General features: G+C 41.9%; 1 protein-coding gene across 7 annotated transcripts in view; it reads right to left on the minus strand.

Moving 5' to 3' along the window:
• The window catches only part of DNMT3A (DNA methyltransferase 3 alpha), a 5166949-nt gene that overhangs the window by 1108313 nt on the left and 4032274 nt on the right, over positions 1–26362 (minus strand). For all 7 annotated transcript variants that reach the window (XM_044062880.1, XM_044062879.1, XM_044062877.1 and 4 more), the window contains one exon: positions 1923–1967. In XM_044062880.1, the coding sequence (XP_043918815.1) occupies positions 1923–1967 (45 nt within the window). The remainder of the gene's footprint in view (positions 1–1922; positions 1968–26362) is intronic.

The raw sequence follows: 26362 nt of genomic DNA on the forward strand, positions 1-26362 counted from the left end.
AATGCTGGACTAAATGAGAGTTATTTAGAAAGAAAACATGTATGCAACGTCTAATGTATGTAAATGAAAAAAGTGTTAAAATGGTTTATTTTCATTTTTATTAATGTATGTGTGAATATGTCTTAAGTGATAATTTAAAGTATTACAAAAGAATTTTAAAAATAGTGTAAGTTTAGCAAAGCAACATGATATTTTATCTGCAATAATATCTAAAATAAATATGCACAAAATCCGTAGTTTGCGAATTAAGAATGATCTTGTGGTTGTGACCCATAGAGGGGTATTATCCCAAGAGGGACTAAAGTCATCTGATAGAGTGACTTATTTGGAAACAGAGTAAAATAGACTGAGATTTGAAAATTTAAGCCCACCTTTATTTTTGGTATCTGAAGGGTTTTTAAGATTTACTCTTGTGTTATTGTGTTGCCACAAGAATTCTGCAACTGACCAGTAATACCTGAAATTCAGATACTGCAAAAATGAACAGGTCTTGGAAAAATGGTCATTTTACTTACTGAGGACCATCAAAATACCAACATTTAATTTATTTCAACTGTATCAAAATTAGTACCAACAGAGGAATAACAGGGAGATACAAAGGAGGGATTTATTCAGGCTGTTCACTTACTAAGGAGATACCAGCAGACTTTTTTTACACTGCATTTATAATGAAAATTTTCATTGCAATCCATGATTTATATACTTGGAACTGCTTTGTTAGGATTCTAAAGATAAAATAAAAGATCCTGTCAGCTAAAGAGATATTACTGTTAATGAAATTAAGACATTGTATCACTTTGACTTTTGGATTTTATAATACGTTTTTGAACAACTATCCCAAAAATGGAATGGACAGAACTAGTCACGATTCTGACTCAGAAAGCTGGCCTTTTACAGAAAGACATTTGGAAGCTGAATCATATAAATGCTAGATTACCTGAATGTACTGCACAGCAATACCAGATTTTCTTAGTTGTCAAAAGCTTTACAGACATCTAGAGCAAGAAACATCTGTCAGTGATTCCCATTTGCATTACAATGAAAAATGTATTCTAACATTATGTTATTTCTTGTTTTTGCTTGGTTTCAGAAAATCTGACTAGAATCTTGAAGTCACATGGTTTACCACCTTTAAAATTCCTTCTAGCTACGTACAATGGTTACACAGATTTTTAGATCAAAATTGATAAGAGAAATGGGGTGATAGCTTTTGGGAAGAAAGAGCTCAAAACTGGGTTTCAATATAATTACAGATTTTGACTGAGTTAAAAATTTGCATGTCGTGTAAGAAGTCTTAATATGGTTAAATCATTAAAGTAATATGGGGCTAACTGGTACTTAAAATTATCATAATGAGAAGCTTCAGAACCACCCAGTCCAGGAGTGTTAGCAGATTTATTTCAGAGATGGCATCAAGGACTTCTTGCACAAAAAATCATTTTCTGAAAGAGTACTTGGAGTAAAGTGTTGCACAAATTGTACATTGTCATGTGTCTATATGTGTGCTATTGGAGTCATGTATTTCCACTTCAGTATAATGAAAGGCTGACAAAGTACCTTGAGGATGAGTAGCAATGTTTTCATCATTGTTATATGAAGCAATACTGTTCAAACCAAGATTTAATTTGGTAAACTTGCAATTAATTATTTAAGATGGTAGAGTAGTCCATCCTTCATATTTATCTCCAATTTTTGTTTCTGAAACTGATCAGATACATGCATGGTTTTAATTTGGTGCTGGAACTTAATTAAAGATTTGCAATTATTAAGAAGATAGTTTATTTTTATCTTCTAAGTCAGCAATAGTACATTACATTCAAAAACAAACTCAGTGCCTTGTGCATACTAATTGTTAATCCATGTGTAAATATGTATGAAGGACTACTTTGTATGCAAATAATGCGCACAGTTTTAACACTTACCTTCAATATTTCTGCATTTCTGTCTAACTTCATAAATGAGTCTTTCTGAAAACAAAAAAAGATGCAAAACTTTACATTAAGGTCTATATAAGCAATACACAATTCTCTGAGAAGTTAACAACATTTCCACAATATTTACAGAGAAAGAAAATGGAACCAGTAAAGGTAGAATGTCCAAATAAATGGTAACATGTACCTACCCAATGGCAGTGTGGAGCCACTTCTTTTTTAAGCACATAAACAAGTTGATTAAGCACATAAAAAATGGAATGCTACAAACACCACGGTATCTTTGCAGGCCAGTTCTTTAAATCTTTTTCAAGCTTTTCCAAAGGCTCTTCTTTGTGGACACTAATTAACATGTTACAATAGTTTACATACAAGATTCTTTTTATTTGTTTTTTATTCAAGCATTTTTGTCTCTGGCATATCCCAGCTGATAACTTTAGTCACCCATCAGCTCTCTACTCCTCTTTACTGCTATTACACATACTGTCCTTTAGTGACTCTTACATTACTGGAGAAATTAGCCCCAGAAATGTCAATGATTGTGGAAATGTATTGCCAGTCTCAAAATTATTATAGAAATCCAAAAAAGCACAATGGGGCTGGAAACACAGACCTTCCGACAATTTATTAACGGTTAAAATATTTAAAAACAAAAATATGTATTCTTGTTTTTAAATATTTCAAATATTTAACCGTTAATAAATTGTCGGAAGGTTTTTTCAATCGGTCTCAACTGGTGGTTTATCCTCTGTGTTTCCAGCCCCATTGTGCTTTTTTGGATTTCTGGAGTTTATTTTCAAAATTATTATAGTTAACCTTTATTTCTTTCAGTTATTTTCCTGAATGCCATTGAATCTTATGGCTGCACTACTTGAAGGGTGAATTCTGCCAAACATACACTTCTTGCAGATTGCCAGATATGACTATAGTTTGAAAGGCTGTGATCCTACCGTCATATGCTAGAAGTGGTAGGTCCCATTTTATTTCTCTGAGATGATATAGTTGGACATGGTCTGCTTAATTTCACCTCCACCACACTGGCTGTCTCATATAAGGGTCATTTCTTGAACCTGACTCACCATTAGAACAGCCAGGCCAGACACATACCCAATAAATGATTAACTGTGTAAGCACACAGGGTTCAGAAAACATTCGTAAATTAAAATTAACTTTTACACTACAACAATGTATGTAACTGTGTAAGCAGTCAGGGTTCAGAAAATATTCCTAGATTAAAATCAACTTTTACAGTACAACAATGTATGTATTTGTTGTCCACTTTGCTTTAAAAAGTAGTATTGGTTATAACATAACCTCAGGAAAGATCAATTTCAGACAGGCAAATCTAATAAAAAGTAGTGCAGAAGTACTACCCTTGATTTTATGTATTTGTTTAGCTGGGTGTTTGCTGGGGTGCTAGCATGGTAGGTTTACTGGTCCAAGGACCCTTTTCAGCCATGACTCTGAGCCACAGGCATAAAAATGTAGTCAGAAAGAATCCCACTTTTGGCACTAAGAGCTAGGTTCAAAAGGGGCAGTTTCTAAAATCACAGAAAATATGATTCAGAGATATGTTAGTCAGAATGAGGAAAAACCTCACTATCAGTTAATTTGCATGTCTCTAGGTAGCAGGTAATGACAATGACTGCACATCAGCACTCCTGTGATAAGCACCTGTTGTGGCCCATGCATCAGGTTTGCCCATTCACTCTGACACACACACACACAACACACAGACAGACACACACACACACACACACACACACATACACACACACACACACACACACACACACACACACTCTCTCTCTCTCTAACATACATCTTACATATCCCAGAGTTCAAAGAATGTCCCTGATGCATCCTCCATTTTTTCCCCTGCTCCTCATAAATCACAGTTCCTTGCAGTCCATCAATAATGCCAGACAAAGTTGCAATCTTTTTATGTGTTGTACTGCCAAGAATGGTTACTCTATTAACTTAAGTGACTGGAAGTACTAATTTAAAACTTCACACTTTTGCCATCTAGTGCTCATACTAGCTTTGTCCAGAAGTGTTCAGCACAGGCATTTACAGATATGCCATCCTACACTCTTAACAGACACACAACAATTTCGCTCATCTGTCCCCTGATTTAGCAGAATATTCAATGTTGCCTCTTACATGTGCCTTGTCCCTCACTGCAGTCAGTCAATAATGCTAGATATTAGTTTCATACTTTTTGTAGTGTTAAAAACACAATGTAAGACAAACCCTCTATAGTTAGTGTAGAGAAGTTTCTTGCTTGAAAAGCTGTTTTCTGTGCAAAAGGTGCAAGGTTCAAAACTTTCTACTCTGTTACATAAATATATTAATAACAACCCTGATGTCTAGTGGTGTTACAAGATGGCTAACCTTCTGCTTAAAAGTTGAAGTTTGCACTGATGATATGGAAGTGTGCTGGGATGTACATTTATATCCATTAAAAAAAAAAAAATTGAAAGCTATTATTTGTGCAACCACTGTTAATCTCCAAAAACACACACAGCATGATGAATGCCACAGGAATAAAATGCTTAACCATAATAGAAATACTTTACACTTTTATTAACACACAACTTGGTAGTTAAGTGCTTTCATTTTTCTGAACCATTACTTGTAAATCTCTATGTCTACTGCCCCACCCATCCTTAAGTTTTTCATCCGAAGTTATATACTCACCATAATGATAAATCTGTGTTTGCTATTTCCATCAGTCTTCAATGAATGGGTCTTGGATCCAACCTTGGATCTGGCTTCAGCCACTTCTAAGGTTTAGATCCAGTGCTCAGGCTACTGCACCCAACCCCTCCTCTTACCCATAATCCATGTGTACAGAATGAGCTACCTCAGATCGAGTTTGCCCGCCATCCCCATAGCGCCTTTTTATGCAATGCCAAATTGTCAAACCTACCGACATAGTAAAATCAACCCAACTGAACCTCAAGGTGTTACTTTTCAATGCCAGGAGAATAAATAAAAAATTACTCCCTCCAATCTCTCCTTACATTCAGAAATATAGACATCTGTGTAGTTACCAAGACATGGTTTTAAAGCAGCAGAAAGTACCTCAGCAGTGCAAGGTTTCAGTGCCTTCAACACCTTTAGACCAGTAGATGCACAGACAAGGGCTAAAGAAGGAGGTGTCTCAATATACATCAGCAACAAGCATACCTCTAGGGTAGTCAAACAGGATGATGTGTTGGAGTTCCTCTACGTGCACATCACCACAGCCAAAATCCTGTACCATATCCTAGCCAGCTAAAGGTCACACTCCATGTACCAAGAACCTCGCACTGCATATGTAGACCTACTGGGGACACTTATTATTCAACCTAACACTTTACTCATAAAAGATTTTAATTACCCTTCTATAGATTGTGAATTCTACACAGCCTCAAATCTACAGGCACAGAGATTCCTGGACTTTGTAAATACAAACACTCTGGAACACATAGTTAATACATCCCCTAGAGGTGCCAGCATACTGGAACTCATGTTTACAAATAGGGAGACTATTGTACACCCCCCCCCCCAGTGTTTCATACTCCCTGGTAAGGTCCAACCATAAAGCTGTCTACTTTGAAATTAAAATCAACATTGTAATCCCATTAAATCAGGAACTATTCCAAAGCAATTCCAGTAACATGAACGATTCCAAAGCAATTTACCTTTTATTAAGTGATGGTTTGTCAAAACTCAATGCCCCTCCAAACCCAGACAACACAGCAACCTAAGCTGAATTGCTATCAGAAACTCTATACAACCATGTCAAAGGCTGGTGTACCTACCAGATGTAAGTCCAGGGCAAGCCCTAGAAACAAAATGCCCTGGTGGCATCCCAAATTAAACAGGATATACAACAAAAGAAAAAAATTATGGCAAAAATCAGGAAGGGTAATTTCCATAAAGACAGACTCTCAAAGTAAACAGGCAACTAAGAGGGCTAATTAAGTTAGGTAAAGCCAACTTTGAGGTTAAGATAGCCCCACCAGGTGAAACATAATCATAAGGTATTCTACAGCTTTGTCAGAAACTTCAAAGGCAGCACACAGCACCATAACTGGTAGTTAATGATACTACATTCACCAGGATTGGTGATATAGGAAACCACATGCTCTGTGAATGTGGCACCAAGCGTTTGCATGTATTAGACCTTCCTGAAGGGTGTTCTTATCTTGGGGGGATTCAATGACTTTATGAAATTACCCTTCCTGATTTTTCCATATATTTTTTTTCTTTTGTTGTTATGTTTCTCAGATAAGTCCCATTCTCTGGAACAAGCTCCCCATGCATGTGAAGCAAAGCTCCTCCCTAACCCTATTTTAAGTACAACTTGGACCAATGGGTGGGTAACCGGAAATTCTCCCCTAGTCTGGCTCCTATATCTCTGATGGACAGGTGCAGTCAGTAAATCACCACCCATGTAAATCAAATATGTGGGTCACATTTGGGTTGCATGGCTTGCCTTCTAATGGCCCTAGTGGTCATTAGCTTAGTATATACCTATGAAATTATGAACCTTTAATAAAAGGGAAATTAAAAAAATAAAGGTGTTTGCAACCAAACAACTTAGCTGACCTAAATGGTGCCAGCTTGTGAAAGAGAAGGGAAACACCTTCAGGAGCCATGATAAGGTCAGCCAGAGCCATTTCAGAATGAGAAGATGAAATAAGAAATGTGCATACAAAAAATAAGGAGGGGGTTGTGGTAGGTAACTTGAGGAAGGATGTAAACAGACAACACAGCTCTACCATTATGATGACTTCATAACTTTCATATCTGATGTTGTCTTTTCCATCCATTCCTTAACGTATGAGTCCCCAGCTACTTTCGTACTTGGGATGCCTCACAGAAGGATATTCAGGAAGATCTAGATCTGGAATGCATATTCAATTTTAGTCCTTGGACCAGGTAACTGCAGAGCATATGTCATCACTTGGAACACTAGAGAAGAAGGCTGTAGATGTAGCCACAGATTTGACTTTTGGGATAGAAGGAAGTGTTAATCCTCTTTCTTGATAAACAAAGGAAATTCACTGTAACAACCAGTGTGGGAGGGTGAGACTGGACACTGCTTTTCCCAATTTAGCAGTAGAGAAGGGCACAAATAACTGATGATTTTCTGAAAGGTTTTGTTTTGTGAAAATAAAAATGTAACGGTCGATGAACATCTAGCAAATCAAAGTAATTTTACCCTTATTTGAAAAATTTGGGAAGAGCACTGGAAGATTTTTGGACTGATTAATGGATAATTCAGAACCACCTTGAGAAGAAAAGAGACAATGGTCTCTAAGGGTACTCTGTCCTTGTAAAAAATTAGGTAGTGAGATTTTGAGGATAGGGTGTGTATCTCAGAAATTCTCCTGGCAGACGCAATGGCCACCAGAAATAATTCTTCCATAATAAAAACTTCAGAACAACCCTAGCAACAGGTTTGAATGGGGGCCCAGTCAAAGCCTGTAGCACAACAGAAATATCCCATGGAGGGATTGGAATGGAAGATGCACTAGAAAGGCAGCTCAGAGCAATGACTCGGGTTATCTGAGAGACGCAACGTGTACACGATTCTCATCCGTATGGAAAGAGGATAATGCAGCTCTACCCTGATTGTGAAACAGCTGGTTCCACACTGGAAGAAATGTGCAAAACAGTCCAAATTGCTGGAAGAGGGGCTGAAAAAGGGTCAATATTTTTTCAATCACTGAATAGAAAACATTTTCTATTTGCTCTTATAAATTTTCCTAGTTAAGGGTTTTTGGGAAGAAGACAAAATCTGGACAACTGAAGATTAAAACCTGGACTGTTGAACATTCATTAGCTGGTTCCACACTGGAAGAGATGTGCAGTCGTCCAAAATTGCTGGAAGAGGGGCTGAAAAACGGTTAATATTTTTTCATTTACTGAATAGAAAACATTTTCCATTTGCTCTTATAAATTTTTCTAATCAAGTGTTTTTGGAAAGAAGACAAAATCTGGACAACTGAAGATTAAAACCTGGACTGCTGAACCTTCATTAGACTTGGAAAAACCATGTGGTCAGCGTTTTAAGGTAATTGATGTTTGGATGAGGAGATCCCAGTGGGTGAGATAGAAGATCTGAGTCCAGCTCAGCATCCAAGAAGGGTGGACTAGATGAAGCCAGAGGAAGGGAAACTAGACTTGTTGAGGCCAATAAGGGGCTATGAGGATGACTGTGACCTTCACTGTAGAAGCTTTCTGAAGAAACTTTGGAGTCAAAGGTATCTGGGAAAGGCATAAAGGAGTCCTAGAGGCCAAACTTTCCTGGGTGACCCCCTTGACCCCCTCCTCTTGGGGAATTAGAGAGTAAAACTTATTGCACTTGGTGTTGTGGGAAGAGGTGATGAGGTTGCAACAAGGTTGGCCCCAATGGCTAAAAATCCACTTTGTTACTAATGGATTGAAAGCCCACTTATGAGGGAGAAGACTAGATCTGCTCAGCCTGTCTGCAAGGTTCATAGATTCATAGGTGATTTCTAGGATAATGGCTCAACAGCCTTTACATGCCTAGTCAATAACACCCAGGATATGACAATATTATATCTTAATTCCCCAAATATGGGATTGGGTAGTATAAGAGTAGTGGCTCTTTGGAGTTATTTTACAGGCTGCCTCTGTCCATAAGAGACATGGGCACTAACCCGGGAGTGAATGTACTACTCCCCATACATTTATCCAAATTTTTTTAAAGAGTTTGAGGGACGAGCTTTGTTTTACAAAGACACAAAGTTTATTCCATAAACAAGGTAGCCTTTTGGATACAACTCTGTCTCTCCAGCAAGTTCTGTTAGAGTCACAAATAAGGTTCAGGTCCATGGAACATGCAACCCTTGCATAACTTTTCTGGCAAATATGTAATACTTTCATCAGGGCTGGATCACAGAATGCCTTGTAGGTCAGGCGTAAGTCCCCTCTCAATAAATGATGTGATACAGAGTAAAGGTATAGGTCCTTTGGTCGGTCTGCATAAGACGTCTCTTACATTTTGTATTTTTTAGTGAGAAACGTCTAGGGCTGCTTCAGTTGGTGTAAGTGCCTAGTTAGGTACATGGAGATGGGGGCAATGTACTTGATTATGGGCCTGACGAGGGCTGAGTACAATGACACTATGAACTCCTTTGATCTAGATGCCATGCCTTTACTTATAAGTTGAGCCACACAAAAGGATTTCCTCACTACTGTAACTACCTGACAGTCAAAGTTCAGGTTACTATTTATCTGTGTTCCTAGGTCCCTCAACACTGGGTCTACTTTTAGGGGTGTGCTATCAATATTATAACTTGCAGAGATATCTCATTAAACGTTTTTAGCATTTAGTCTCAGACCATGGTTTTAACACCAGTTGTTTGTCATTTTTAGGCCTGTTTATAGGATGCCAACATCATTTGGGGATTGCTCCCAGTTTACAGTCGTCAGGAAACATGGTGAACCAGAGGCCCCCAACACTGGTCTTCACTTCAGAGATGTATATACCATACAGGAGAGGTCCAAACACTGAGACCTATAGGACACTACTAGTAACCAGTTTCTTACTGGAAGTGGATTCATCTACCCGGACAACATGTGTCCTGTCAGTGAGCCAGTTGGCTATCTGATGATGTAGGAGTTTATGCCTAACTCAGTAAGTTAATCTATGATCTTTGAGTGAGGGATTGTGCTGAAAGCTTTGGCAAGGTCTAGATAAGCAGTGTGTACCCTTTTACCCTCATCCACGGCCCTTGTGACTTTCTCAAAGAAGTCCACCAGATTGAGCAGGCAAAACCTCCTTTTGACAAAGCCATATTGGGTCTGGTCTAGTTTTTATAGAGTTCCTATGTTGTTACTGAGGAGATCCATGATAATTCTATCCACTGCCTTGCAGACAAGACTGGTCAAGCTTATGGGTCTATAGATCCCTGGGTCAGTTGATGGGCCCCCCTTTGTGCAGACGGACAACTGCTGCAGTCCTCCATTCCTCAGGGACAAAGCTTGTCTGGAGGCTGTAGCTAAAGAGGGTGTCTAGTGACCCTGATAGATTCTGTATTTAAGCTATTTAAGAAGTATTCTGGAAAGCTGTTCAGACACATGGAGGCTGTGTTTTTAGCCTTAGTGAGCCCAGTAAGGACCTGTTCCCTCATAGTGACTGGTAGGGGGATGGTTGCGGTAGGAGGTGATGGTGGGAGAGAAGTTTGAACTGAACTTGTCAGCCAGCAGGCTTGCTATAGTTTTTTGCTGGGGGTAAGTGTTGGTGTTCATGATTAACTCAGCACATTGCTGAGCATTTCCCCTGAGGTTATGAGCATAACTGAAAAAAGCCTTATGGTTATCTTTCACCTCAGTGGCAATTTTTGCCACATAGTTTGCTCTAGCAGATTTGAACAACTCTCTGATTTGTTTGTTTAGACTGGTGAGTGTCTTTTTGCACTGATCCGTCTGCTCCTTCTTGGCTTTGGAGAGGATTTTTTTCCCTTTTGTTTACTTATTTATTTGACATTTTTTGACCGGGTTAGTCCGACTGAGCTGGAGCCCTTTTTCAGCAGAGGACCAGGGAGAAAAGCTCCACAAATAAGTGTGACATGAACAATAACAAAAAAGCTGAGATACAGAATAATAATAATAGACGTGATTAAAGATCATAACTAATACATGGTTAAATTTCTGAGCGTAATTACCTTCAACATCATTAATGTCTGTATGCACAATACCTTCAGAGGGTAGTACCCACTGTACTTCTCTAGGACTCCAGTACAATCTTTAACAGCCATACTACTAAAGTAGTACTGCAGACTAGACCTAGTTAGGTCAAGGTCAATGTACAGTTAGGAGTAAAGAGAGAAGAAATAAAGGAGGTTAGGTGAGATAGAGAAATACAATAGGGGAACTCAGTCAAGGAGGATGGTTACAACGACAGATCCATATAATGTTTTGATAGTTTTTAGTAGCTGTTTTGAACTGATGTCGGTGACTGATATTTTGAACATCCAGTGGAAGTTTATTCTACGATTGGGCTAGGGAGTAGCTGTAAACGTTTTGTCCTATTTTAGTTTTAGGCTTGTAGATTGAAAGAAGGTTTTGTTTAGAGCTACGAAGGGATCTTAGTGGGGAGTACGGGGAGATAAGGGAGACAATGCTGGGACAGAAGGAAAGATGAGACAAAACAGAATGTATTATTTGAAGGTGAAGTAGAAGTAAGTTGTAAGGAAGCTCTATCCAGTTTAACTTTTTGAGAGCTAAACAGTGGTGTGAGTAGTAGGAGTGGCCTGCAGCAAATTTAGCAACTTTGTTGTAGGTGATTGTAGTTTTGATAGTTTGATTGTTGAATAGCATATTTATGCTAGGGGTCCACCAGAGTGGTTTATTTTTCCAGTAATCAAAGGTTTGACTCAGATAGGTACTGCCTCCTCTATGCAGCTATGAATGTGGTTGTGCCATGTTTTTGTGCACAGCTCAGAGTAGGCCTCAGCGTCATCTGGGTTGAGAGAGGCTTGGAAGTTTAATAAGCTGTCACTTAGTTTGAGGTAACTGGCATTAGCAAAGTTCTTAAGTTTGGATTTTGATGGGGGTTCTAGGTTAGTTTTACTACTAAAGGAGCTCATTTTGTTGTCAGAGCTTACCATGGAGGAGTTAATGCACAGGAAGGAGTAGTAGCTTCCCATGTCTGTGACTACTAGGTCTACGATATTTGGACCTCTAGTTGTGGAGCTCACTAGTTGCTCCAGGGTGTTTGCATTGACAATGTCCAAAAATCTCTCAGTAAGTAAATAACAGGTCATATAAGTCTCCCAGTTTATGGAGGAGTAGTTGAAGTCATCCATAGATATGGTGTTAGGCTGAATGTTAAGAGATTCCAGTAGGTTTAGGTAGGAGGTGTGGTTTTCCAGACTCATGTTAGGGGATCTGTAACTAGCACCTATAGTTAGTTGGGCATGGAGCAGTTTAAGTGAGTCATACTGCAGGACCAGTCTAGCAATGTACTTGTTCTTTATGAACACTGAGACATCTCCTTCCTTTGTTTTATCCTGAACTGAGGGGGATCGAAATGTATGAAAGGCATTGTAGCCTTTGATAGCCTGGGTGCTTTCTAAGGTTCTGAACCATGCTTCCATGACTTCACATATGTCTTCATTCTCCAGGGTGAGGAATGCTTCCAGGGACTTCAGTATTTTATTTAAAGCCCTAGCATTCAGCAGCTGTACCTTTAGGTAGTTGTGAGTGTTTTTGTTATGTTGGAGGGTTTAACAACTTGGCATGGCCTAAAAAAGCCACTATGGGGATAGATAAAGTTTTTGCCAGTATTTAGAAGCCAAGTAGTGACAAGTGCAAACCATCTCTGGCAAAGCACTGTGGTTTGCTGATCATGTCTCCCCAGACTGACAGATACTACATCCCCTTGTTGTGACACCAGACACTAAGCCAATTGTTGGTCCCTCATTTTTTGCTGGTACTGTGGCATCATCACTGGTGAAGGTAGGACACTTCTCAAGGCCAGATTCATACCCACTTGGGCCACATATTCAGAGAGCTCGATCATGTCTCTCTTCGTATAATCCAGTGAGGTACATCTTAAGTCGTTTACGCTCACATGGTGGTTTAAAGACCTAAGTGCATGTGTGATCTGGCAGATCCTGGCACCAGACAGACAGCTCACTGTGATCCTCTCCTTGTTTAGCCTGGTAAGGGGGGCATCAGTATGTCTTACAATGGGATTCCCCAATATCTAGAATGTTTGCCTGTTTGATGTGTTGCCTTACGGCCTTGGAAGCGGGACTATTATGAATTTCAAAATTATGTGTTTTGTGAGGTGTTGTCTTTTTGAACTATAATTTTCAAAAGTATGTGTTTTGTGAGGTGCTGTCTTTTCTGAATGTGCGCAGGGTCACCAAGAGATGATTTTAAGGTCTTGGAGGTTTGGGTAAGATTACAAATGAGCACCTCCACATATGTGGATCTACGTGTTACAGGTGTAATGCAAACAACCTGGTTAGCATTTTTCATGTGTGTGTGTGTATGTGAGCAATTTGCCTCTGAATAACATTGTGTATCGACATCTCTCACACACTGTGTTTGTCTGTCTAAAATTAAATGGCGGCCAGTGAACATGAGGCAGTTACTACACTGCCTTAGGATGCCCATATCCAGCAGGCCAGAAACAGAGATGACAGGGAAGTGCCTATCCATTACCAGATCCTTAGTAGATAGGAAGGTGTAGGGGAGGGTAACTTACAGGTCTACATGAGACTGATTAGTAGTATACTATTATATGACCTGCAATGGTACTGTCCTCTGCACAAACTGGTAGCTCTTTTAGCAGATGTGAACAGTGGGAGACTATGGAGAGCATTTCCTATTGAGGATTTTAAACTGGAGAGGTTTGTTTATATAAAAGGCACGGGTAAACTAAGAGCAGTACAGTAACAAACCAATGGCATTTCCTTAAGAAGTGTAGGCTCAAAAACAGTGATAAATTCAACATCATCAATAAATGCAACACAGAAGTGTTAAATAGCACTGGGACAGTTACAGCAAGTAAAAAAAAAATATATCAACTCTGTAGGTTCAGAAGGTTTTAGGAGTAATCCAAGTTTTGTAGTCCAAGTGTCCAAGCCAGGCACACAAAAGCTCTGAATAAATGAGCACAGTCGCACAAAAATGTAAAGCTTTTATACCAGCAAGATGAGAGATTTTTACACAGCAAAGCCCTCAAGCCAATCAGATAAACACACAAAAAGGCTTCCACCAGCTGTTCCCAACTCAGATGGGTTGAATCAGCACTCTGTTCCCACCACAGTGCAAAAAAACCCTCTTAATGAAAAACAAACTGGTTTTGAGCTTAAGCGCAGTAACAAATGCTTTACAACAAAAAGCAGAATTCCTTCAGTTACAGGAATCCTTGAAAATAAGTTTACTAATCCTGAGAAATATTCAAAAAATTCAGAAAAAAGTGTGCAAATGTAGGAAAACTTCAACAAAGACAGAAAACATTTTCAAAACTTAGAAATATTCTGGCAAACTCAGAAGAGGTTTGCAGTATCAGAGGAGGTTAGAAAATATGAGAAAACTGCTAAAACAACCTACGCACAGTACAGTAACAAATAGATGGTGTTTTTTAACAAGATTGGATTTCCCCAGGATATATGTTGCTATCAGAAAGTGTCAAGAATACATCACCCACTGCCACACTCTCATGGCCTCAACACAAATGATACTGATCTGGTTCCTCCCTTTTTGTGATGTCCAAAGGGATCCAGTATCTGTCAGCCTGGGAAGACAGAGTCGATAGGCCATACTGCTTTGGCAGGGAAGGTCAGCACCTATCTCCTCTAGGCTTTCAGATACTGGCAAAGGCATCAGCCACCCCTATTGTGCCTTTTTTAGGCAGTGTCAAAATAACCAACCTCCCAACATAACAAAATCCACTCTAGATAAACTCAAGGTACTGCTATTTAATGTTACTACTCTGAACAAGAAACTGCACTCCCTCGAAGCACTCCTCACTTTGGAAGATGCTGACATCTGTGCAGTCACCCAGACATGGTTCAAAGGCATGGAACGCACCCCGGCCGTGCAGGGCTACAATGCCTTCCATATGTTCAGCCCACAAACTGAGTATGAAAGAACCAAAGAAGGAGCTATGTCCATTTTCATTAAGGATAAGTACACCTCAAGACTGGTCAATCAGTATGACTCTCTCAAGCTATTTCATGTCCAATTAACTACAGGCAAAGCCCCCTATCACACAGCTATAGGTCTCCATCATAAAACAGGAAAAGCATACTGCATACCTGGACTTACTGGAGTCACTTGCCATACAGCCCAACATCTTACTCATGGGTGATTTTAATTATCCTACCATTGACTGTGAAAAATATACGACCACAAACATGCTGGCTCAGGGGTTCTTGGACTTTGTCAATGAAAATGCTCTGGAAAAGCTAGCTAACACACCCATAAGAGGTTCACATGTCCTGAACATAGTACTCACTAACATGGGAGAGCACTGCACTCCCTCAATATGATGTCGTCCCTGGTAAGACCACAGATCAGTTTCATTCAATGTAATTATAATACCAGATAACCCATCAAGCTCAAAAATGCTTAAAACTTTTCCAAAGACAAATTACCTTAAGTGAAAGTATAAAAAGTTTCAAAGCTCCCTTGAACGCAGATAACATGGACTTCTAGGCAGAGGTATGGAATTGGCTGTACCTGACCGGATAAGCCACCCTGGTAGACCCCTAGTATAAAGAGGCTATACAACAAGAGAAAGAAACTAATGTCCAAGAACAAAGGTGAACTGGCACAGCAGAGGAAGAAATCCCTCTCTAGCTTAAACAAATAAATTAGAGATCTTGTCAAGCCCTACAAATTTAATTATGAAGCAAATATAGCCTCCCTAGCGAAGGATAATCACAAGAAATTTTCAACTATGTCCGAAATCTAAAAAGGAATAAGTAGCTATATGCTGAACTGGTTGTAGATGGTACCACCCATACTCAACGAGAGTTAATAGCCAACCTGCTAGCTGACAGACTTGGAGAAAAAGTTACCCCCTATCCCTTGCAGTCATTCCCCCAAATTATACCTGCCACCACTCCTCAGCCTATTATCTCAAGAGAGTAGGTCATGTCAGCACTCTTCAAGGCCAAAAACATGGCATTAATGCAACCAGACAACATCCCACATTGCCTTTTAAACAACTTAAAACATGACCTAATAGACCCACTTGGATCCCTGTTTAACCACAGCCTGAAAACTGGCTATGTTGCAGCGGAATGGAGAATAGCAATAGTAATTCCTCTGCATAAAGAGGGACTATCAACTGACTTTGGGAATTATAGGTCCATAAGCTTGACTACCTCATCTACAAGGCCATGGAAAGAATAATTATGGACCATATTAACAAGGACATAAGTAATCTCCAAACTTTGGACCCAACCCAGTTTGGAGTCATTAAAAGTAGATCATGCCTGTTAAACACAGTTTGGATTCATTAAAGATAGATCATGCTTGTTAAACACAGTTGACTTCTTAGAGAAAGTCACCAAGGCCCCGGACAAGGGAAAGACAGTGCATGCCACCTATCCTGACCTAGCCAAGGCATCTGACACAATCACAAATTCAGGTATTATACAGAAACACTCTTAATTGGGAACTGATGAACAACTACCAGATGGATAGCCAAATGGCTCACTGACAGCACACATACTGTCAAACTGGGTGACTTCACCTCTATTAAAAGACCAGTCACCAGTGGCATACCACAGGGTTTTGTGCTGGGCCCCTAACTGTTTTGAATTTATTTCTCAAAAATCAAGGCAAGCTTGGGCAGCCTGTGGCTGACCACATTCACTGGTGACTGCAAACTGGGAGCAATCACTGAGTCCCCCAACAATGTTAATATACTGCAGACAGGGTTAATGCAGACAAACGACTGGTGCCAAAGCCACGGATTAAAGCCAAATGCAAAAAAATGCATTACTATTCCATTTGGGAAAGCTAACATCCCTGCTAATTACTTTATAGACAGCACCACCCCAAGTGTAGACCCAGTGGTACATGATCTGGGTATGCAGGCTGATAGCAATCTGAACTTTGACCACCACATATCCACAGCAGTAAAGATATCCTTCTATGTGACACATCTTATGAGCAAAGGCATCAGATCTAGATCTAAGGATATTATAATTCCATTATACCCGGCCTTCATCAGACCAGTAATTTAGTACAATGCTCCCTTTCACATGTACCTCACCAGACACCTGCAACAATTGGAGATACCACAGATTTTTCTTACCAAGAAATTACAGGGTACACAAAACAAGTCATACATGGAAAGACTGAAAGCCTGTCACTGTATTCTGTCTCCTACAGGTTGCTAAGTGGTGACCTTTGCCTGGCTTACAGGGCAGACTCTGACTCAGCCTTGATGGAAATGCTAAACATTTTAAATCAAACTGCAGGCGGGTCACTTGCTCCAGGAATCTTAACCTCACCTCTGACATGAACAGGTCAAGCTGGGGAGATAGATTCATCTCCCAGAGACAGCCACTTCTCTGGAACAAGCTTCCATTTCACATGAAATAGAGCTCTTCCCTGACCCTCTTCAAATGCTACCTAGATCAATGAATGGGTGACAGCAAATTCACTCCTGGGGTGGTGCCCATGTCTATCCTGTACAGAGGAAGTCAGCATTAACTACCATAGACCCATACCTCTGTGAATTTCACTCACTTAACCACTGACAATTGGGGCAACTCTAGAGAAATATTACTAGGCTTGTAAGTGCTCTGAGGCCGTTAGCCTAGTAATTTCTTATGAACCTATGAACCTACCAAACAACTGCCATGTTGTCTGGCTGAACAGATATCACATTCAAAGACAGAGAGTCCTGAAAGGCCTGCACCACTAGGAGAACTGCTCCCATCTCCAAAATACTGATGTGAAAACTGGCCTGTTTGGGACTATGTGACGGACTATCTTTCCGAGATGATGCCCCCACCCCAGTTGAGAAGTGTCCATGGTCACTGTGGCCTGGGGGAAGGAAGAATGAAGGAAGTCCCTACAGAACATGCAGAGACTATAGCCACCACAGCATGTGAGCTCTGCAAGTGCTTGTTAGAATCACTAGAAAAGATGTACGTTGTTTCCTGATTGATCACTGAACTACCAAAGTCCATTTAAGAACTTGCATGTAGAATCTGGCTAGTAGCACTAATATGAGGGAGGCTGACATGTAGTGTACAATGAATTGGTCTCACTGTGGTGGATTCTAGTGAGATAAGACTTCTTGGGCTTGCTGGCGAAGGAATGTAATTCTTGTCCAAAACTGCTCCAATGAAATCTAAGAGACTGGACTGGTTGTGGCTTGGACTTTTTTAGATTCACTGTAATCACCAAATTCTATGCATAACTGGAGCAACGAGCCCCTGGCTTGAATGAATAGATTCCTGGAAAGGGCAGTGATAAGCCAGTCATCCAAATACTGGAATACCTGGAAACCCTGCAGTCGTGGACAAGCTGCCATATACTTGGCAAACACTTGGGTGGTTGTAGTGAGGTCAAAGGCCAGAGGTCTGAATGGGAAATGACTGGATCGCAGACGAGCATGAAAGTATTTCCTAGAGCATCTGTCCATTCTTATGTGATAGTACACATCCTGAAGCTCTACCAAGCACATCCAGGTGTTCTTTCTCAGTAAGGGAAGAATGGACTGAACCATGACCATCTTGAATTCTGTTTGCTTCACAAACTTGTTCAAGCTACTTTGGTCCAAAATTGGTCTTAGGTCACCACCTTCCTTTAGCAGTAAAAGAATCTAGAGTAAATTCCAGATCCTCTCTAGTCTGGAGGATCTTCTTGGATGGCTTTATTTTGTAGAAGCTGCCTTACTTCTGAAGCGACCTTCTCTTTTTGAGACTGGAACATTGGGAATTCTTTTCAGTCATGAAGGAAAGGTGTGGAAGGGAATGAAATAGCCTCTGGTTATGATCCTCTGCATCTACTTGTCTTGAGTGATAAACATCAAGGTTGCTGGGTGCAGAGATAAACATCCTCTAACTGCCTCCAGAGTGCAACAGTCAGGCAACCATTCAAGAGTGCAGTAAGGCTTCTCTGAGAAAGGATACCCTGAAGCCTTGGTTTGTTGGGCCACCTCTGCCCCTTGAGCAATATCCATTATTAAGAGTTTCTCCCTCTGCCTTGGGGAGCTCTTTCTCCAGAAGGGTCAGATGCTGAAATCAAATCCTCTTTCCTCCATTCTGGTTTCTGGAGAAGGTCCTTTGAGGGGTAGGGGTTTTGATCCCTATGCCAGGTATAGATTTGCCATCCTTCTCACTTCTCAACATAGTATCTTTAAATTTGGTAATAAGTAAAGTATCAAAATAAAACTACAAATTCTCAGCAAAAAATACACATAAGGTCACTGAACCAAGGTGCTCAAAAGCATTAGAATAACTGTGTTGTGCTAGTGTGGAAGGTAACCTGACACAGCCTACCTATTAAGGCTCCTAAGTTTAAGAACACTACTTAAAGAACAGTTCTCATTCAGACCCGGTGAACTGTATGCGTTGAGTCTAATTTGCCAAAACAGCTCTCGCTCTTCTAACTTAAGTGGGAGAGGAGCACCCCTGAAGTCCTGTGTGATCTGGTCAATAATCAAAAATTTAAACATATGGTTGGGATAAACTGAAATGTGTTTTGCTAGTGCATTATCAAGTTTCTGCTTCCTGATCGCATAAGTATGTTCATAAATGCGGTCACGTAGGCGTGCTCTGTTTTGCCCACGAGAAAGCTGTACAGGTTTGGCACATAGCTAAGTAGATCACCATTCTTGAATTACAGTTAGCTCTTAGGTTCAACTTGTATTCGTAATCGTGAACTTTAAATCTATTGGATTCCAAGATGTATTGACAAAAATTACACGCCTGGCATTTAAACATGCCAGCTGTCATTGGTTTTTTAATATTATGTCGTTCGAGGAGGGCTTTGAGGTTTTTTGCCTTTCTATAAACAACCAATGGGTGATTACCAAGTTTTTGGTGTACTGTGTTGTCCTTTTTGAGTAAGTCCCAATTTTACGTAGTGCCTGAACACAGTCACTACTATTGAGACTGTATGTTGTTATGAATGTGACACCAAAACATTCAGAAGGATGCCTACTTGTGTGGACATTTACTAAGTCTGTGTTCGAGGATTCAGTGTCATTCATAAGAACCAATTCTCTATTCAAGATTGGTTTATAAAAATGACACTGACGCTTAGACGACACTTCTTCTATAATAGTGTCTAACATTTCATGTGGGTAACCCCGGTGTAAAAACATATTCCTTAGGTGTCCACATTCATTGGCAAAATCACTATCCAATGTGATAATGCGGGCTGCCCTCACTAGCTGACCTTTGACGATCGCCGGCTTCTGATGAAAAGGATGACAACTTGTGTAGTGCAGGAATGAGTTGGAGTACGTTACTTTCCTATATATATTAGCTGTATATTAGTGAAAGCTAGTGTCTTTAGAAAGTAAAATGTCCAAGTACGGGATGGCTTCAGTATGGAAACTAGCAGTGAATTTCAAAAACTGTGTAGTTGAATTAAAATAGTCCACTAACGCTTCACTCGTGGGCAAGTCACCGTCCAGGAGGATAAAAATATCGTCCAAGTAATGGGTGTAAAAAATCACCTGGTCTTTAAATGGGCAGTTAGTGGACACGTGATCGTGTTCCCATTGTGCCATGACTAGATTGGCAACACTGGCCCCACAAGGGGAGCCCATGGCTACTCCAGTAATTTGCAAATAAAAGTTGTTGTCAAATGTAAAAAAAGGATCTCTGGTTTGATTCTCGGCTGGGTTGCCTTCTGTGCGGAGTCTGCATGTCCTCCCTGCATTCGCATAGGTTTCCTCTGGGTGCTCTGGTTTCCTCCCACATTATAAAGAAATGCATCTTGAGCATTTTTTACCAGGTTTCCGATGAAAATTGGCTTTGTTCCAAGTCAGACTTTCTCGGTTAACAAATGTTAAATAAATAAATGTCCAGGAACAATCCTCAGTCAATTATATTATAAAGGATTATGCTACTTTTACTGACTTCTTATCCTTTTTGAAAAAGATTACCTTATAAGTTATTAAGGTGATCCAAGATAGACAGGAAGACTCCTATTCCCAAAATGAAGGTATTAAATCATATTATAAGTAATACTAAAATATCTGGGCATTGTAATTTACTCAATGTGTTGCCAACCACAAAAATAATTATTTACATGAAGATAAATCTAAGGTTCTTGGAAAGTGAAAGTAAAGCCCCAGCATAGACTGTGCAAATGACAGCTAAACAGGTTTCATCCCACTGAAGAACAGGACCAACCTGATCTAGTGACACTAGTAAGCTGATTAGCTGGAAAATTGGATCAAGACTCTTAAAGGAAGAGGAACAATCTTCTCGGTCTGACCAGGCTAGGGGGATGGTGGGCGGGACGCAAAAAAGAAGGCGAGAGAAGACAACTAACATGGAACGTTATGGTAGGTACATAACTTCTCAATGTTAAGTTGTTAATCTCGCCTTCATTCTTGCTGGATGGGACCGCGTCCCTAGCACCTCTATCCTGGGTGGCTCAATGGAACAGACTCTTGAGAACAATGGAACCAAAATTTGCTCTGTCTCTGGAGGCCAAGTCTAATTTGTAATGCGAAACAAAGGTATGAGGAGAGGCCCATGTGGCTGCTGCATAAATAGTGTCTATTGGGAGTCTAGCCTGAAAAGCTGTAGATGTAGCTAGTGCTCTGGTAGAATGGGCTTTTGGCCTAGAAATCAACTCTTTACCTCTGAGCTGATAAATGCATGTAATCACAGAAGACAGCCTTCTAGATAGGGTTACCTTGGATACTGGAAGGCCTTTCCTGTTCTCTGCATAGGATAAAAACAATTGATCAGATTACCAAAAATGTTTGGTTCTGTCCAGATAATATCTGAGTTGACGGTGAACATCAAGATAATGTAGTTTTTGTTCCGCTCTATTAGAATAATTTGGGAAAAAAACTGGAAGATCAACAGATTGATTTAAGTTCATCTGCGATGCCACTTTGGGTAAGAAAGACGGATTAGTCCTTAGAGAAACTCTGTCTTTGTGGAAAATTGGAAAATTAAGTAGGGAGGACGAATGCAGTGGGCATGAAGCTCAGATACTCTCCTGGCAGAAGTAATGGCAACTAGAAAGAGTGTCTTCCAAGAAAAAAATTTCAATGAACAGGTAGCCGCAGGTTCGAAAGTTGGAAGAATCAAGGATGTTAAAATTAAATTTAGATCCCACTGTGGTGGGGGGTCTCTAATCGGAGGTTTAAGTAAAAATATACCTCTAAGAAATGCCTTGCAAAGTTTATGTGACATGATGTTGTGGTCCAACAAGCCGATATGAAATTTTGAAATGGCTGCCAGCTGAATTTTTACTGTGGAGGAAGAAGATCCTGAATGAAAAATCTCGGCTAGGAAGTCCAAGACCGAATGAATCGGAACAGTAAAGGGATCTATGTTCCTAGCTTTTGCCCAGAAGGAGAAACGTTGCCATTTACTAGTGTAAATCCTTCTGGTGGAAGATTTAAGGGAAGCTACTATGATATCCCGGACGGGATTAGAAATCATAGGAAGCCTGGCTAGGGATGGAAGTGGAACAACCAAGCAGTGAGGTTGAGATAAGGTATGGATTGGTGCAGCTGCCCCGACTGGTGGGTCAGAAGATCTGAAACCAGGTCCAGATGCCATGGCTGTACCAAAAGATAACGATGTAGGAACGGAAACCATATCTGTTGAGACCAATAAGGGGCAATGAGAATCATCTTGGCTCTCAAGGCGGTTGCTTTCTGAATTACTTGTGGTATTAGAGGGAAAGGAGGAAAGGCATAGAGAAGTCCCCGGGGCCAATCTTGGACTAGAGCGTCTCTGGGGGGATGGCCTGGAAGGGGGAAGAGAGAGAAAAAGTCGGAGCATTTGTTGTTTTGAGGCGTAGCAAAAAGATCGCAGCAAAAAAGGCCCCACTTCTGAAAAATCTCTTCCGTCACAGATTGTTTGAGAGACCACTCGTGAGGCATGAGAATAGCTCTGCTCAACCTGTCCGCTATGATGTTGGATTTCCCGGGGATATGCGTTGCTATTAGAAACCGCTGAGAAGAGATTGCCCACTGCTAAAGTCTGAGTGCCTCTCGACACAGTGGATAGGACTTGGTTCCGCCCTGCTTGTTGATATACCACACTACGGACATATTGTCCATTTGGACTGCAATAGTTCCCAGGGGAAGAGAGTCGTGGAGGGCTTGCAATGTTAAAAGCACTGCTCTCATCTCCAGGACATTTATGTGCAGGTGGCACTCAAAAGGTTGCCAAGTGCCATGGACCATCCTGCCCTGAAAATGCCCCCACCACCCGATCAGGGAGGCGTCCGATGTAACCGTGGCGACCGGGGCGGGAGGAACAAAGGGTCTGCCCTGATGGACTTGAGGGGACAATATCCACCAGGTCAGATGCCTTTTGCAACTTGGAGTTATTATGATCCTGTGACGCATGGGAAGTCGTTGAAAGGACCATTGGGCGAACAGCATCCATTGTAGGAGACGCATGTAAAAGCGGGCCAGGGGAAGAAGTGTTATGGCGGCCGCCATAATACCCAATACTTTCAGAGCAAATCTGGCCTGAATTTTGTCGCTGTGAAGAATCACATGGATGTGGTTTTGAATATCCAAGATCCTTTGGTCTGAAAACTTTGCTGAAAGTTGTACGGTGTCCAACTTGGCGCCTATAAAGGTAATAGATTGACAGGGCGACAAGGCAGATTTTTCGAAATTTATAGAAATCCCTAGCCCTCTGCAAATGTGAATGGTGTAATCTCTGGCTTGGAGAAGTTGATGCCTGGTGGTGGCAGTGAGGAGCCAGTCATCTAGATATGGAAACACCTGGAAACCTTGATATCTCAGGTGAGCCGTAACCGCTGCCATACATTTGGTGAACACTCTGGGGGCTGTAGTGAGTCCAAATGGCAGGGCTCTGAATTGGAAATGACTGGCCTCCAGCCGAAAGCGGAGAAACCTTCTGGAGCGCCTGTGAATTTTTATGTGATAGTATGCATCCTGAAGGTCTACTGAGCACATCCAATTGTCCTTGCCCAGAAAGGGTAGAATGGACTGAAGCGTGACCATCCGGAATCTTGTTTTCTTTACAAACTTGTTTAGTTTGCTGAGATCTAATATTGGTCTCCAGTCCCCTGTCTTTTTTGGTACTAAAAAGAACCTTGAGTAGACTCCGGATCCTATTTGGTCTGCTGGGACTGGCTGGATGGCTCTTTTTGCTAGCAGTTTTGATATCTCTGGTACTGCTAGTTCCCTTAGTCCGGGTGGAACGTCTGGAAGGGTTCCCTTTTGCTGAACTGGGGTTTGAACAAAGGGAATTTTGTAACCCTCGGATATGATCGACTGTACCCATTTGTCTTGAGAAAGGGAAAGCCAGGCTTTTGGGTACAGCGATAATCTTCCCCCGACTGCCTCCGAAGGTGGACAATCAAGCAACATCTCAGGGATGCTGGAAGGGTTTGTCAGAGAGAGGCTCCCTGCTACCCTGATTCTGCGGACCCCCTCTGCCCCTAGGGCGGCATCTGTTGTTGTTACCCCCTCTGCCTCTGGGGGTAAACTGACCTCGTGCGTCAGGCGTGACTCCTTGAGATTTGCGGAACCACATTTTCCCTCCCTTCTGACCTTTTGGGTAAGGTCTTGAAGGGGTGGAGAAACGGACTCCTACGGCAGAAAGAGTCTTGCCATCTTGTTCACATCTAGTCAAGGTGTCTTTCACTTGAGGTCCGAACAAAGTTGAGCCATCAAAAGGAGAGTTTGTGAAGGACGCCTTGAAGGGATCTGCAAAATTACAAAACCGCATCCAGGATTGACGCCTTAAAGCCACTTCTGTGCCTGCAGCCCTACTCGCTCCATCGGCTGCATATGAAATGAGCCGCATGGAGGAGTTAACAATGGAGTTTAGGATTCCTAGCTGTGAGTTAATTTTATCCTGGGACCCAGCAGCTGACGGATCCTGTAAAACTTCTCCCAACTCTTTAAGAACATCTCTTTGAAGGCGGGTGAAGTGACACAAGTAGTTCAGCAACCGCATGGCAAAAGTCATTGAAGAAAAAATCCGCTTTCCGTACCTATCCATAGTCCTGGAATCCTTGTTAGGAGGATGGACAGGTACTGAAGGATCAGCTAGTTCCTTCTTGGTGGCTGCAGCCACCACCATGGCATCAACCGGGACACCTTTTGTCAAATATTGCCTATCAGGTGGGGCCGTGATGAATTTAGAAGGCCTCCGAGGAATAGGTTCCACCGAATCCGGGGCCATCCACGCCTTCCGAACCACCACGTCCATAAGAGGGTCGAAAGGCGGAGACACCCAGGAGGTGGAGGGTCGAGACCCGAACGCCTCCAGATATACCGACTCGTCCTCGGAAGGATTAAGGGAAGGCCAGTTCCCCCTCTGCTTAAGGAGTTCAAGGATGTCTGAGAAAGAGACATCCTCAGAGGGGGACCTTGGGGATCCCTCCGACTCATCCAAGTCAGTATCGGATGTAATAGACTCGGGGGAGTCTAGATGTTTCCTCTTACATGTCCTCTTACGCGGAGGTTCACCTGACGGGTCAGGAGAAGCCTCGGAAGAGGAAGATATTCCCAGTGGGGAAACCTGAGGCATTGGATCTCTGGGTCCGGGAGCAAGAGAGTGGGAAGAGACGTCAGCAGGCACTGTAGTGGGAGGAGCTGATGGAACTGACCGTTGACTATGCTCTGGGGCTAGTACACTCCTCATCACCTCGAAGGCTCCCCCGTCAGAGAGGACAGAAGGCTCCCGCTCTGAAGAGCTAGGAACCCCAGGCCGCACCGACAGGGACGGCTCTGAGGCAGATGTCGGGGCTGAGCTCACCAGCGCCGAAGCTCCTAGAGGGAGAACGGGGTCAGACAAGGGTCCGATGCCACTCGCCCCCTCGGAGCCGACAAGAGAGACCAGATGCCCGGATCCCTCCAATGAAGGCATCAAGGAGGAGATCGGAGCAGAGGACGACGGAGCCGAAGGGGGGCGGGTGGTATCGGCTCCGAAGTCACAACAGTCATAGCTCCGAGGAGCTCCGGCTCCGAGCTCTGTAAGAGAGTCGAAGGAGGAATGTTAGGTGGATGTGTAATAGCTACCGTCTGTTGAGACGGGCTATGGAGCATTTGGGCCAATGCCTGAGACTTTAATAGTCTACTCACCACTCTCTCAAGGTTGTGGTCGGACAGCCTGGACGACCGAGAAGACCGGCTCCGATGGCTCCGCTCCGAGAACAGGGGTGATCTCGGAGCCAAATGTATCGACTCCAACGAAGGGGATATTGATCTCTTTCTTGAAATAAGTGGAGCCAAAGGAGCCGAGGAAACGTCGGCTCCAGCCTGAGCCGACACTGAGTGCCCAGATTTAGCGGTATCAGCGCCAGATGGAGCCGATACTGTAGCTTGTGACATAGAAGGATAGGCTCCGGCCGGAGCCGATCTCGTCACTGAAGGCGAACCAGTAGCCGATGGCTTAGGGCTTAGAGCCGAAGGCTTAACTGGTTTCGAGGGCTTCCCAGGAGCCGACTTAGTCGGGGAGGCATTAATAAGCCCCTCAGTATTAATTAATTTCTGCGCTCCTGCAGGACTCTTGGGCTGAAGGCATGGCAGACAGCACAAGAGTCCTGCAGGTGCAGAGGTCCCAGGCAGTAAACACAAGAAGTGTGACCATCTGTCAGAGACATCTTCTGACAGCAAGAGTCACACTTCTTGAAGCCTGAGACCTTTATGTCCTTCGACATAACTGTGTCGAGGAAACACTAAGTGACAAAAAACACAGACACACACACAATAAACACCCAATCCA

Source organism: Protopterus annectens, chromosome 2.part1, assembly GCF_019279795.1.
Source record: "Protopterus annectens isolate FY-2018-M chromosome 2.part1, PAN1.0, whole genome shotgun sequence".
NCBI lineage: Eukaryota > Metazoa > Chordata > Ceratodontiformes > Protopteridae > Protopterus > Protopterus annectens.